The 12,902-nt window shown below is 46.6% G+C and overlaps 1 protein-coding gene across 1 annotated transcript in view; it reads right to left on the bottom strand.

Moving 5' to 3' along the window:
* Positions 1 to 4,086: 4,086 nt before the first annotated feature.
* The window catches only part of ACVR2B (activin A receptor type 2B), a 35,165-nt gene continuing 26,349 nt past the window's right edge, over positions 4,087 to 12,902 (bottom strand). The window contains exon 11 of the mRNA XM_070360060.1: positions 4,087 to 12,451. Coding sequence (XP_070216161.1) covers positions 12,257 to 12,451 — 195 coding nt within the window. The 3' untranslated portion in view covers positions 4,087 to 12,256. The remainder of the gene's footprint in view (positions 12,452 to 12,902) is intronic.

Below are 12,902 nucleotides of genomic sequence, written 5' to 3'. Positions count from 1 at the left end.
TCTTGTGAGGATCAAAGATTAAGCATATAGTGTGTTGAGAAGAACCTGAGGCATGTTGTTAAATGCCCTGTTAATATTTACAATTTGTTATTTAGCTCTGCTTTCTATATGAAATCCAGATTGCTGAATGCTTGCTGTCTAAAAAAGGATGTTTTATACACTCCCACTCACAAATAGGTCTTCATTTTGCAGCATAATCTCTAGCATTCATGTGGACTTAGTTCACTAAGCAGGAAGCCATTGCTAACTTCAATGTAGACACTGTTTTGAGTTTCATGACTCCATGCCTCCTCCCAGGAGTACCTGTCATGAAGTCATTTTGTATCATCCCCTGGGCCTCTGACACTAACTGGTTTAGCTAGGTCAACCAGAGTGTTCCTAAGGATTTTGAATCTGGAACTTTCTCCAGGTAGCAAAGTTGTGACAAGTGGAACTCTGGCACCTAAGGCCTTTTTTTCCTGCTAAGTAGTCAAAGAGCAGATGCATCTGGTTTTGCACAGAACGCAAGGGGAGCAAATGCTGAGACAGGTGAAGGTCTGTGATGCCAAACCCCGTTTCCAAGGCCCCTGAAGAAGTTCAGACATATCCTGCCTTTACCCAGAGCTGGGCTGGCCACTTGTCCCAGGATCCTTCCAGCAAAGCCCCCTTTTGTTCAGTGGTGTCTGGCATCTGCAGTCAAGAATCCAGACAAATACAACCAGGCAGCATTAGTTATCTGCAGGTTTCAAAGCTGCTTCCATCAGAATTTACAAAATATACACATTCACTTAAGAGGTATTTCTCAAGGCCCTCCCGAATGCCATACACTGAGCTAAGCACTAGAGAGGGGAATGGTGGGTGACTTCTCCTCGTCTACATCCTGAACTTGGAAACAATGGTGGGACCCCATATTGGGTCCCAAGAGTCAAGAATTAGAAGTAAAGATTGCCTGACTCTGGGTAGGGTACCGCCTCTGAGCCTGTTGGCCTACCTTTAAAATGAAGGACTAGTAGTTTTAAAACTGTCATTAGGGAAACTTTAGTATTCCATAGGGGTGCTTCAGAAGTCAGGGAAGGAGGGGAGGCAGGCTGAATGGCCCCTGAGCCTTCTTCTTGCTCATGTGGGCAAGCCTGCTTTTATGAACTGGTTTGTATTTCCATTTCTTTTTTTTTTAACTGAAAAAAATTCCTTTGCTGAAGAGAAAGCAACCAGATGGCCCCTGCAGTCCAAACTTCCAATGTTGTTAGCACCAAGGTCTTTATTCAAAAACATTATTGGCCTTTTGTCTTCCTCTCCTTCTCATGATTAAGGACACTCACGGATAAAAGGTGAACTTCCTAACACTTAAAAAGGACAAAATGGACCCAAAACTGAACAGGAAGTTCCTAAATAAAGGGCCCCTCCCTTCATCAAAAATTGTTCCCTAGTGTTCCAAGCAAGTTATTTAATCTTCATAATAAAGTGAATAAAAACACACTGACCCCACCAGAAGGATTCAAAGCTGTTGTTTCTCCACACTTAACAAGTACTAGTCACAAGCCAAAAAAAAAAAAAAATCATTTATCTTACTGCAGAAAGCAGTGAGGTGATTTCTGAGTCTTTCCTGTATATTATAGAGACTATAATTATTTTATTCGCAAGGAACCATGTTTGCATTTAGTGAGGTAACTCAGAAACTCCAAAAGACCTGACTGCTGATGGACATCTGGGGAGGTGTTCCATCACTGTATTTTTTAATAGCTCAGCAAGTGACCCGGCTACTCAACCATGTTTCAAATGGCAGCACGTGTATTCCGCAGTAGTCCTGAATATGACGTTTTTTCTGGGTTTCTCTGCTTCACTTACAAAAATAGTGCTCAGGGCTGTCTGCGAAGCACATAGGACTGTGGGGGTAGCGTTGCGTGGAGGTCTTGGGGATTTGAAAACACACCCCTGCTCTGCAGGAACATAAAGAGTCCCAGGATGGTCCACGAAGGAGATGCCCGCTGTGTCTCCAACTAAGTCCTGAGCCTCTGAAGGGCAGAACTGGAGACCTATGCTTAATCACCCACAGGACCTTGGCAGCCTGGTATCAGCCATTAACGAGTGCACGTGTCCCAAACAGGAACTCACAGAGGTGCTCAAGTTGGCCCTGTAAGTGGGAGAACAGAACCCCCCTGCCATGTGATTAAGAGAGACCACAGGGTTTTTTTATTATTATTATTTTATTTTCATATACAAAAAGATAAAACTTGAAATAGTTCTAGATTTTTCCTCCTATTCTGTTGGGGTGTGGCTGCTTCTTCACACGGGGGGTTGGGGGTAGGGGGGTGGGGACTACATTCACATCGGTTTATTTGAGGACCCAGTGCAGAGTTTAAGCAGCAAAACCCCAACTTAGCAGATCTAATTTCAAACTTGACACTCATTTCTAAAATTACCACAGTAAAAAGGAACAAAGATCCACTGCAAATGAATGAACTATGATACAATGTTCTTTCCAAAATGTCTTCATTTTGCAACTGTAATTACATGGATGTCTGCTTTAGGCCATTTTAGGTGTAAAAGGGTATTTAATATATATATATAGGTGTGTGTATTTTATATATATATATATTATATATATATAAAGCAGCACACTTTTCAAATCCAGACAGGGTAACAGCAACAAGCTTAACTCTGTGTGTGTATATATATATATATATTTTAAACATGATACTTTAGTATAACTTTTGTTAATTCAGTAGTACAATCTATTTCTGTTCTACAAAATTTTTATTGTATAGCTACAAGGGTGAAAAGTGACCTATTACATTTACATCTCACATATCCTGGTACACAGTACTTATTGAATTTGAGCCAAAAACAAGAAGTCTTTAGTTTTAGCACTTGAAGAGCTTCCTCAACTTCTACTGTCTGAAATCATATCCTAGTCACATTTCCAGAGTTTGCAAATTATTCATCATTGTAAACGGCGAGAAACAGGTGAATCCAAACTTTTAATTACAGTTTTATATACAAGTTAGATAACACAGCTCAAGAAGACTTTGCTATCCATCCTAAACCCAACACACACATTCTCCACAAAGGTATTAGACAAGTCTTAGGGTTTTCTGTCTTTCCCTTACAATAATACAAACATTTAGAAGGAGCTGGTAAAACTGATACATTACGATGGCAAATGAGAGGTGACATCTATTGGTTCCAAAATTGGTCCTGCAAATGTACCCTGCTGTGTTCTTTAACTGTGTGTCTGTTGCAAGCAGAAGCTCTTTTCACAAGAACTGACATCAAACTCAATATAAGTTGAATTTACAGTACTGTATGAAGTTATTCAGATTCAAGGACAAATGTGGAAAAATGTTAACACATGGAAAATTTGGCCTTTGATGCTACCATAAATATGTCAAATTCATAAGCAGATTCTTTTTGTACAGTTGAAAAATGGCATCATGTGGATTTGTGGTGTGGAACTGAAATCTCAAAGCATGTTTCTCATCTGCGGTAACCCTCACCCCCCCAATTCTCAAGTACCACCCAATTTACTTTTGCATTTTTACAGAATTCTAGAAGAAAAATAAAATGGAGGGGGCAGGAAAAAAGACGCTGGCATTTTAACAAGTCTTCCTCTCCTAGGAGGTCGTCAGGCTCTCAGATGAGGTCTCCTAAGAATCTCTGCATGGTCACTGGTTCTCAGACGGCCTCTCGAAAATGACCTGGACACCTTCCAACTCAAACTCCAGCTGTTGCCTCATCCTACTCTCACCTCTGCCGCTGCTGGTAAGATTTCTATGAGTGCGTTTCTCGCTTATGGAAAAACTATTTGGCGAAACAGACACTTAACTTGTGGCAGTACTCTGAGAAAGCCTCAGCTAAAGCCCCTGCAGAAAGCAGGGCGTGCACTCTGAGGGCTGCGTTGGGACCCAGCGGGGACACGCTGACCCTGCTGTCCCACGACCAGCAGCCCCGGCCAGGCAGGCAGCCCACGCTCACAAGGGCCTCACAAGGGCCGAGTTACCACTTTAATCTTGGTATGCCATCTACGCCCTGGAGACGCAAATTCAGATGTGGTGACTGCTGGTTAATTAAACTTTCTGAACTGGTTTAAAAAAAAAAAAAAAAAGGCTCTTTAAAAATATATATATATATTTATTTAAAATACATCAAAATGACAAACAGCCATAACCCGCAAGGCCTAATTTCACAGCAACGTATGCTACAGACATCTTCCCAAAATGCACTGCGGTGGATGGGGTCGGTTGGGGTTCGATCCTGCCATTTAAGGGAATGTTCTACACTTGAGCTTTAGCGACTGGATGTGTGTTACAAAGAGCTCATTTTCAGAACTCGTTTGTGAACAAGGCCAACCTACTGAATCACCTTGCCTATTCAGACACGAGAATACTGAAAATGGCAGGATTCAGAGTGGAGCACGGGAAGCACCGTTCAGATGACACTCAAGACCCATCCCACCACAGGGCCGCGAAGAGCTTGCCAGAAGCCCCTTTTTTTTCAATCCTTGGGAAGAGTTTTACTTTAAAACAAACGAGTACCCATACTCGGCAGGGTTCCCGCGTGCGTGTGTGTGTGTCGCAAGCCTGCAGTTTCGAGAGGACCCAGACGGTGACACTGTTCCAACATGCGGTCTGAGGTAACTGGTTCTTAACACACCTGGAGCACAGAACTGCATCCAGAAAATACAGCTGGGAAAAAGGAAAAAGGTGGGATTTCTGGCTAGAAAAGACAAGTAGAAAAAAGCTTACAGCAGTTGCTTTTGGGGGGAGGCGGGTGACAAAAACAAAGGCACAACAGAATTACATTCCAAGACGCGTGGCTGGAGGGCAGACAAACGTTCTGTGATGGGGAACAGGCAAGCGCCGAGGGGCGATGCCCAGAGTGCTCCTGGATCCGCCGAAACTCAGTTCATTCAAGTATAAAAGGGGTGGCGTAAAAACTCTCGGCCAGACCGAAAAGAAGCACAGCAGGTTTAACAAGACACATCAGAGACTCTCCTGAAACACCGTCCTGACCAGCGCACCTTTGAACCCAGCGGCTGAAGCCAGGCCTTCAGCAACTGTGGACACAGAGTATCAGCTACATGCCTGACATCTTATACAACCCCGTCAGAAAGGCTCACCCCAGTGACCATCCACTCTCCACCCAAAAACCTAACAGGTAAAGACCGCCTTCCACATCACGGCAGTGATGCTGACCTTTGTAGGAAGAGCAGGAAAACCTTGTAGACGTTGGGCAGAGGCCCTGCTGGCATACGGTTCGGAGCCTCCTCTGCGGGCTCCAGGGTTGCTCGCTAGACTCAAGCGGCCCAGCCCCTCTCGCCTCCCAGCAGCCTTAATAGAGCAGACAGACAGGCCGGGCAGCCCTCCATTTACTCTGATCGCAGTGTCCAGACACCATGCCCCTCCCTTTCCGAACAGAGAATTCTCTCCTGAAAAACTGGATAGTTTGGTCTGAGATCATTCGGTTTGGCAGATTTCTCCAATCACCGAATCCTTGTTTTACCCATTTGTTGCCTGAATCTTACTCGAGTCCCAAGCCACCCTAATCTGCACCCTGGTACCATTTCTGTTCCCCGAAACCCCTTCACACCACTACACCCATGAGAGTAACTTACAAAAGAATTATTCACCTCAGAACCGTTTGTTCAAAAGAAACCTCAGGAGGAAGCACGTATATAGAGCACACGGCAGGATCTTCTGGCCTCTCCCAGCCCCTCTCCTCAGCAGACTGCCTCATGCAGACAGTCTGCGAGTGGAGTTTTGGGCCAAACAAGACCCATCGGTGGACTGCAATCTGCCAGTGTATCAATGAGAAGCCACAGGAGCGCTCAGGGACAGCCCCACACCACTCACACTCCAGTGTACACTTATCTTGAAAGGTAAAGCTCATGACTCTGATTACAAAATCATTCTTACTCAAACTCACTAGACTTTATAAAAATAATCTGTGGTATAAAACAATCTCCACACTGTGCAGAAGAAATCTGTTGGGTGATATAACTAAATATATATGTAGTGCTATAGATTTCTTAAAGTAAAATTTCAAGTGTTGTTATCTCTATTATATAACCTATTCTTTTATTTACAATGCTACCTAACAACATTCTAATGCGAACGTGATTGGGAGAATCCAGGAATGAGCCCGCGCCCAACCCACAGCAGAAATTCCCAGGGCTCAAGACAGGACTCCTCCATTTGCAAAAAAAGACCCATCCACATCTGCCTGAAAAGCATGAGCTAATGGGTCCTATTTTTTGTAACTGTGAGCTTCAAAATGTAAACTTTACAAGTGAAGGAAACGCGTTTCTATGGATGTCCAGAAAAGCCCACAGTTGTAGAATCCACTGCACACACACGTCTGCGTGTATATTTCTTTAGTGTCCTGTAGTTGGCTTGCAGTAGTTCTTAGAATTGCCTAGGCTCCAGACAATCCAAAGACACTCCTGGAAAGGGCAGTGCAAAGCCCATCTCCACATGCTGGCATTTAGAGAATATGTGTTTTAATTCATGAGGAAAAAACACTTGTCTTATCGCTACGAGCTGCCATAGGAGCAAATAAAATCTCACTGGTTTTGGCACTACAGGGATACATGGAGGATCACAATCACAAAGTCCTGCTTCATTCATACCTGGAAGATACCGTCACAACGATGTAAAAGCTGGGTAAGAATTTTCAGTAGTGGTAAATCCTTTCAATTCAAAATTCTGTCCAAACCAAAGTTTACAGTGAACACAAAATGAGTTTAAAACAAGAATACTCAAAATATCCCACTAGATAATCTGGACTTCTACTTGATGGTAATTTGTAGTTCTCCTGGACCCACTGCAGTCATCCCTCTATATGGAGGGTTGCAGGGTGGAGATCCGAAATCCACTGATACAGAAACCTCTTGTATAAAATGACGTACATTTGAAATCACCTCCAGATTACTTATAATACCTAATATAATAAAAGACTATGTAAAGAGTTGTAAATACAATGTAAGTACTATGTAAAGAGTTGCCAGGAAGTGGCAAATTCAAGTTTTGATTTTTGGAACTTTCTGTAATTTTTTTCCCAAATATTTTTGATTCGAGGTTGGATGAACCCGAGAATGAGGAACCCATGGATGCGGAGGGCCAACTGTAATTGTTTTTCAAGTGTGGCTGAGTCACATGAATAAATTTCCAAGGGAAGGGGTGCATTTTAAAATTCCATTTATTTTTGCTACAAAACTAAATCCTCTTTAAAAAAAAAACAAAACTTCCCCAAGCCTCCTAAAGGTCTGGGATACATTCATAGGTGGATTGCTGGTTGCAAATTAACTGTCAAGAATCTTACTTAAAGAATATGCCTATAACCCTGAATTCATTGTTTACAAATCTAGACTAAGAAGAAAAACAAACAGTTCATCAACGGAATCACTGGGCCGGTTTTTTTGCCTAAAACATAACTCCTGATTGAGACTTGAACTCATCATTCCTAGGCTGAACACATTAGCTGCTGAGTATTATACTAGTCCAGCTTTTGTAAACAGCCATTGACCAGAAAAAGCCACCTTGTCTCCTTTTCTTTTTTGGCCGCTTGCCCTGAACCGAAAGGGGAGGGAGTGGGATGGGGTTGAGGGCGGGGGTAGTCAGTCAGTTCCCTGTGCTTCTTGAAGAGTCAGGTCTGAGGCAGGCCTGGCCATCTCTCCAAAGATTCAGCAACAGCTGGGACTGACAAACGGAGTTAACTCCCAGAAAATGCTTTCCAGGTTAGGTATTTTTTTAGTAAGCCAAGTTCTCTGTGATAATGCCCGGCTGTTCAACTGCTAGGATGCATTCTCAGTCACATGCCACTCTTTGCGACCCCACAGACTACAGCCCACCCGGCTCCTCTGTCCATGGAATTTTCCAGGCAAGAATCCTGGAGTGGGTTGCCATTTCCTACTCCAGGAGATCTTCCCCACCCAGGGACTGAATCCACGTCTCTTGCATTGCAGGAGATTCTTTACCACTGCGCCACCTGGGAAGCCCCTTCACTTCTAGTACCAATTCTAAAAACTTACGTACGTACGCTCACTATATTACTTCAAAAAAAACCACGAAATCCCTGTATTGCCAACAGATGCTGGGAACTTCACATTGTATTCTCGAAAAGGCAGAATTCCATTTTCAAGAGAGCCATCTAGTCCACCCACCCCAATGGAACAGCCCCCTCCCTGGCCTCATGGTTCAGAGTACAGGGACCACGGGATGGGGCTCTACATACACGACATATGGTGGACCCTCAATACACGGCTCGGCCTGCCATGGAGGAAACGTCACACACGCAGCCCCAGCACCCAAAGAGGAGCAGCACGGCGGCCGGCTGGAGAGAAAGGAGACAGAGAACTGCAGGATGCCGTGCTCAGCTCCCCAAGGCAGGGACCGGCCATGACAGGAGGGTCGGCCTGGTCCCTGGGGCGGAGAACCACCTCTGGGCCTGGAGATAGCAAATTTTTCCCTTGGCTGAGAAAGCAGGAGTGGGCGGCTCAAGCATCCTGAGGCTGTCCGAGGCTGCACAAGGTCCCTCTTCTTCTGGACACATGCCGCCCCCTGCAGACAGGATGAAGTCTGCATCAGAAGCAGCTGGCACGTGTAAGGAAGCCTCCCCAGCAGGACTGAGCCCTTGGGGTCCCTACTGAGAGCCAAGAAAACAAGAAGTCCATCTGAACACCAGGCTCACGGCGCTTACCCCACTGCCACCGGGCTGGGTCTCCCTTCCTCCTCAGAAGGACCTGGCTGTGGCCCTCACCCCAAGTAATTCAACCAGAGAAGGACTCCGGGGAAGGACCAACGGCCCCAGGATGTGCTAACGCCCATGCCCTTCCATGGCCTGTGATGAAGAGTCCTCTGCAGGACACTGTGACACAGCGACCTCTGTCCCCACGTGTCTCCTCCTTCCCTTGCTCACTCCTGGCTCCCTCTGGCTCAGGAGACCTCCCCTGCTGCTGCTGCTAAGTCGCTTCAGTCATGTCCGACTCTGTGCGACCCCACAGACGGCAGCCCACTAGGCTGCTCTGTCCCTGGGATTCTCCAAGAAAGAACACTGGAGTGAGTGGAGACCTCTCCACGAGTGACCAAAGAGAAGACACTCTCCACAGCCAGGAGCCTGACTGGACAACAGCACACTCTGGAGGAAGGGGCAGGGGTCCTGGGCCACTTCTGTCCTCTGACTTGGCCACCCTCCTATCCTGAACGGGGCAGGGACGATGAGACCAGACTCCACAGCTCGCACTCTTCCACAGAGCTTGGAGGGAAAGAGAAAAAAAATGTAGGAGTGATATGAGCTCCCTGGAAATGGAGAGTGCGTGAAGCATCTGTGGAGATGAGCACAGGCTGAGCCCCACAAGCCTGTCGGCACAAGCTGGAGCCGCGGATGGCTGGTTCCCCAGAGGATTCGTGAGGACAAAGATGACTTCATCAGAGGCAGAAGAGCCCCCCAGGCCCCAGCGGCATGTCGGGAGAGAGACGCCCACCTTCTCCTGGCCACGATCATGGGCAGGGACACTTGGCACAGCACGCCACCAGAAGCCCTCTGCCAAGACACGCCACCCGGGAGCCAATTCCTGACACCTCATTCTGGTGCCACGGCCCCGAGGAAGTGACAGTGGCTGGGCACAGGGCCAGCAGAGGGGGACCCCAATCCCTGCCTCAGCCTAAAGAGGCCCCATAGCAGGGCAAAACTTGCTCTCAGGAGAATCAAGCCAGCACACAAAAGAAAAACTGCCCAGAGGAAACCTAAAACCAAACAGAGGCTGGGCTTCAGTGTTCCACACGGGATAGGATCAGGGATCTGATCATTCCTGTCGGAAATCAGCTACATTTCTTAGTGGTTTATTTGTTTCTTCTGAGGATTGAAAAGTAGAGATGCCCAGCACTGCCTACCTAAATAAGGAAAAAGCTGGAGAAACCAGATATGGCACTTTTTAATAAATATTTTAAAGCTTCTGAAAGAAATAAGTGGAAAAGAAAAGCAACTGCTGTAAGGCCTGTTTTGCTGTTAAAAATCATTCCGAGGGAAGAAAAAATACCACAGCACAAAATAGTTTTAAAAAGAAAAGGAAGAAGAAATAGACAAATAACTTACTAAAAAAAACAAAAACCTGTCCCTGGAGCCACTCTGGCCAGCTCACATTTTGACCCATGAAGCAAAGCTCACCTCCCACCGCACTGTGTCCAAACACGCAGAGGAGGACCCAGCCTGGGGGGCCCAGCGCCCCCGCCACCCGGCCCCGCCGTCACAGGCGGCCCGGGCAGTGCGGCTCCAGGGACCTGCCGGTCAGTTCCCCTCGCGCCACCGCTGATTTGCTTAAGAAATTAAGTCTCAAGTAAAATTACCTCATGGGGGTCTAAAGGCCACAGTTTTCCCAGGTTAAAGTGGGGTCGCCTGTCATTCTGAACAATGACCTCTCAAGTCGAGGGAAACAGCGGAACCTCCAAAAAACTCAGGAGGAGGCAACCCCCCTTCTCACCCCAGTCAACCTCCCCCATTGCCCACCAACTCGCCTACCCTCCAGGTGAAGAGATCCAGTTTTCAAATAAAATGGTCTAAAGCAATGGGAAGGAAACGCCTTCACAATAAGAGTGATGAATGCCCAGACTCAGCCCAGACAGCCAACCCACAGTGGATGACAATTATTTACAAGGGGATGTTATCAACGAAAAACGGGAGCATTCCCTAGAAGACTCACAACTTTTTTTCTTTTTCTCTATTTCTTTTAAACTTTCTTGTCATAAAAGCCAACTTACATTAAAATATACTTACTACGAGACAACACAACTAATAAAATATATAATAAACCTTACACAAGTAGAAAATTCTGAGGTATTTCTGGTTTGAGGTGGTCTGTGGTCGTGAAGTTTTAATTCTTTTACTTTTCAAAATTTAAACCTCGGAAGCCACATAGCAAAGCGTTTGTGTGGATGTGTGTGTTTTGTTTTTCTTTTAAAAATTTGCATGTTTCATAAATTAAAAAAAAAAAAGTCAAAGGTTGAAACAGCAGCATTAGGAACATTCACTGACGAGAGCAAGGTTATGGCAAAACAGAGAAACGGTTTTTTCGAATATGCACCTCTTGTAAGGGGGTCTGGAGAAAGCTGTGTCCACAAGCTACATAAAGGGACAGACAGAGCCAGCGCTGCAGGACTCTGGGGCTCTCCAGAGAGACAGGCCTTGGCCAGGCCAGACCCAGGAAATCCTCTCGCCCCGGCTGTGCAGGGCGCCCCCCCGTGGCCATTTCCCTGAACTGCTCCAGGAGGAAACTATTTCAACTTTTCCTCCATTATAGATATTTACAGTATAATGTCTCATGAAGACTGTACTCACTAAACCGTGATGATTTCTACCCTCGCCGAACCTTAAAATCAGGGTAGAAAAAAATATTGTGTCCTATGCCCAAGCCCAAATGGGTGAAAAGAAAAACTGGACAGGGCACACAGATGGGCCAGAGCCACACCTGATTTCAGACTTTCTCCAAACCCCGCTCTTGCCGTTCATGCTCGGCCTCATGTGATCCTTCCCCTCGATTCCGGGTTACCTGAGAAGTAGTCTCATAGCAAAGGATGTTGCTCCGAGTGTGCCCGAGTCCAGTGTAACTCTGCTCCAGAACCCACCCCCAGCTCCGTCCTCCCCTCCAGTCCAAACCATCCTCATCCTCAGCCCAGTTTTTCCTCGGTCAGGACAACACCCGTTAATCCGTGAAAAGACACGCCTGCTGTTTCTTAAACTCACTGTCTAAAAAGGGAGAAAAACACAGTAAAAGGCGAGGCGGGAGGGGGATGAGGGCAGAGGGAAACTCCTCCCATGAGGAAGATGTGTTCTTATGTAACAGTCTTCAAAGGTTCCTCTAGGTAGAGTTTGCAGCATTAAGTTTCCTAAGACAGGATGGGTTTCTTTGTGTCACAGGTTCTGAGACAACAAACAAAGAGAAAGCGGGGAAAAATGGACCCCGAAGGGCGGGAGGTGGCCGAGGCTCTTCAGCATGGCGCTGGTTCTGCATTCACAGCTCAGCACCTCAACGCCTGCTGACGTGTCCGCTGTTTGCGATACAGTAGAGCAATGTGCTGGTAAAAACTGATCCAATCCAAAAAATAATATTAATAATAATAATTATAATAATTATAATAATAATAAAAAGTCAAGGTAAAATAGCAGCTGCATTTTATGTGTTTGTTGGTATTATGGGATTTCCAAAACAAAACACAACTTTTTTTTTGTTTTTTTTTCCTTTCCTCTTCAGATCTACTGAGTCTGGAGATCCACTCGTGTCCTGGGCTTAGATGCTCGACTCCTTCGGGGGCAGGTCCACATTGGTGACGGAGGTCACCAGGGAGACAAGACAGTCCGAGGTAGTGCCGTTGACCGACCTCCGGATCAGGGACACTCGCTCCTCCACACAGCCCGCAGACAGGCGAGCCTCTGCATCGTGGTCCCAGCACTCCTCGATGGTCACGCAGAGCTGGGCCAGGCCCTGCATGCCGGCGGAAGAGGGGAAACACATGCCTTTGCTGGTGGCCCTCAGTGAGGACAAGCAAACCAGTGATGTTCCTGAGGACTGAGCCCACAGGCCTGTCCACAGGGGTCTGGGGCAAGCTCCCCTGCCAGCAGTCAGCATCCTGAGCCCACCGGCCTCCTCCACAGCCCCCAGGAAAGGGCCACGGAACCTCAGTACTCAACAAGGGAGTCCAGGGCCCCACAGGGCTGCCTGCCTTGGAGTGGTGACACTGCAACAAAATCTCAGGCAAAACCCAAATCACACAGGGGCCCAATGTGCAGTTACAGTGGAGACAGAGGGGGACTTCATCCCACCCTTTTCCCCACGGCCCCCAGAACCTCCCCAGAGTCCAGGGAATGTGGCCTGACACCCTGTGCTGGAACCAACTGCGTGTAGCTGGAAAAGGCCACAAGATGAGCAAAGTGCC

This window comes from Bos mutus, chromosome 22 (assembly GCF_027580195.1).
Source record: "Bos mutus isolate GX-2022 chromosome 22, NWIPB_WYAK_1.1, whole genome shotgun sequence".
Lineage (NCBI taxonomy): Eukaryota > Metazoa > Chordata > Mammalia > Artiodactyla > Bovidae > Bos > Bos mutus.
Note: the sequence above shows the minus strand (reverse complement) of the source record. Positions and strands in the feature narration are given on the sequence as shown.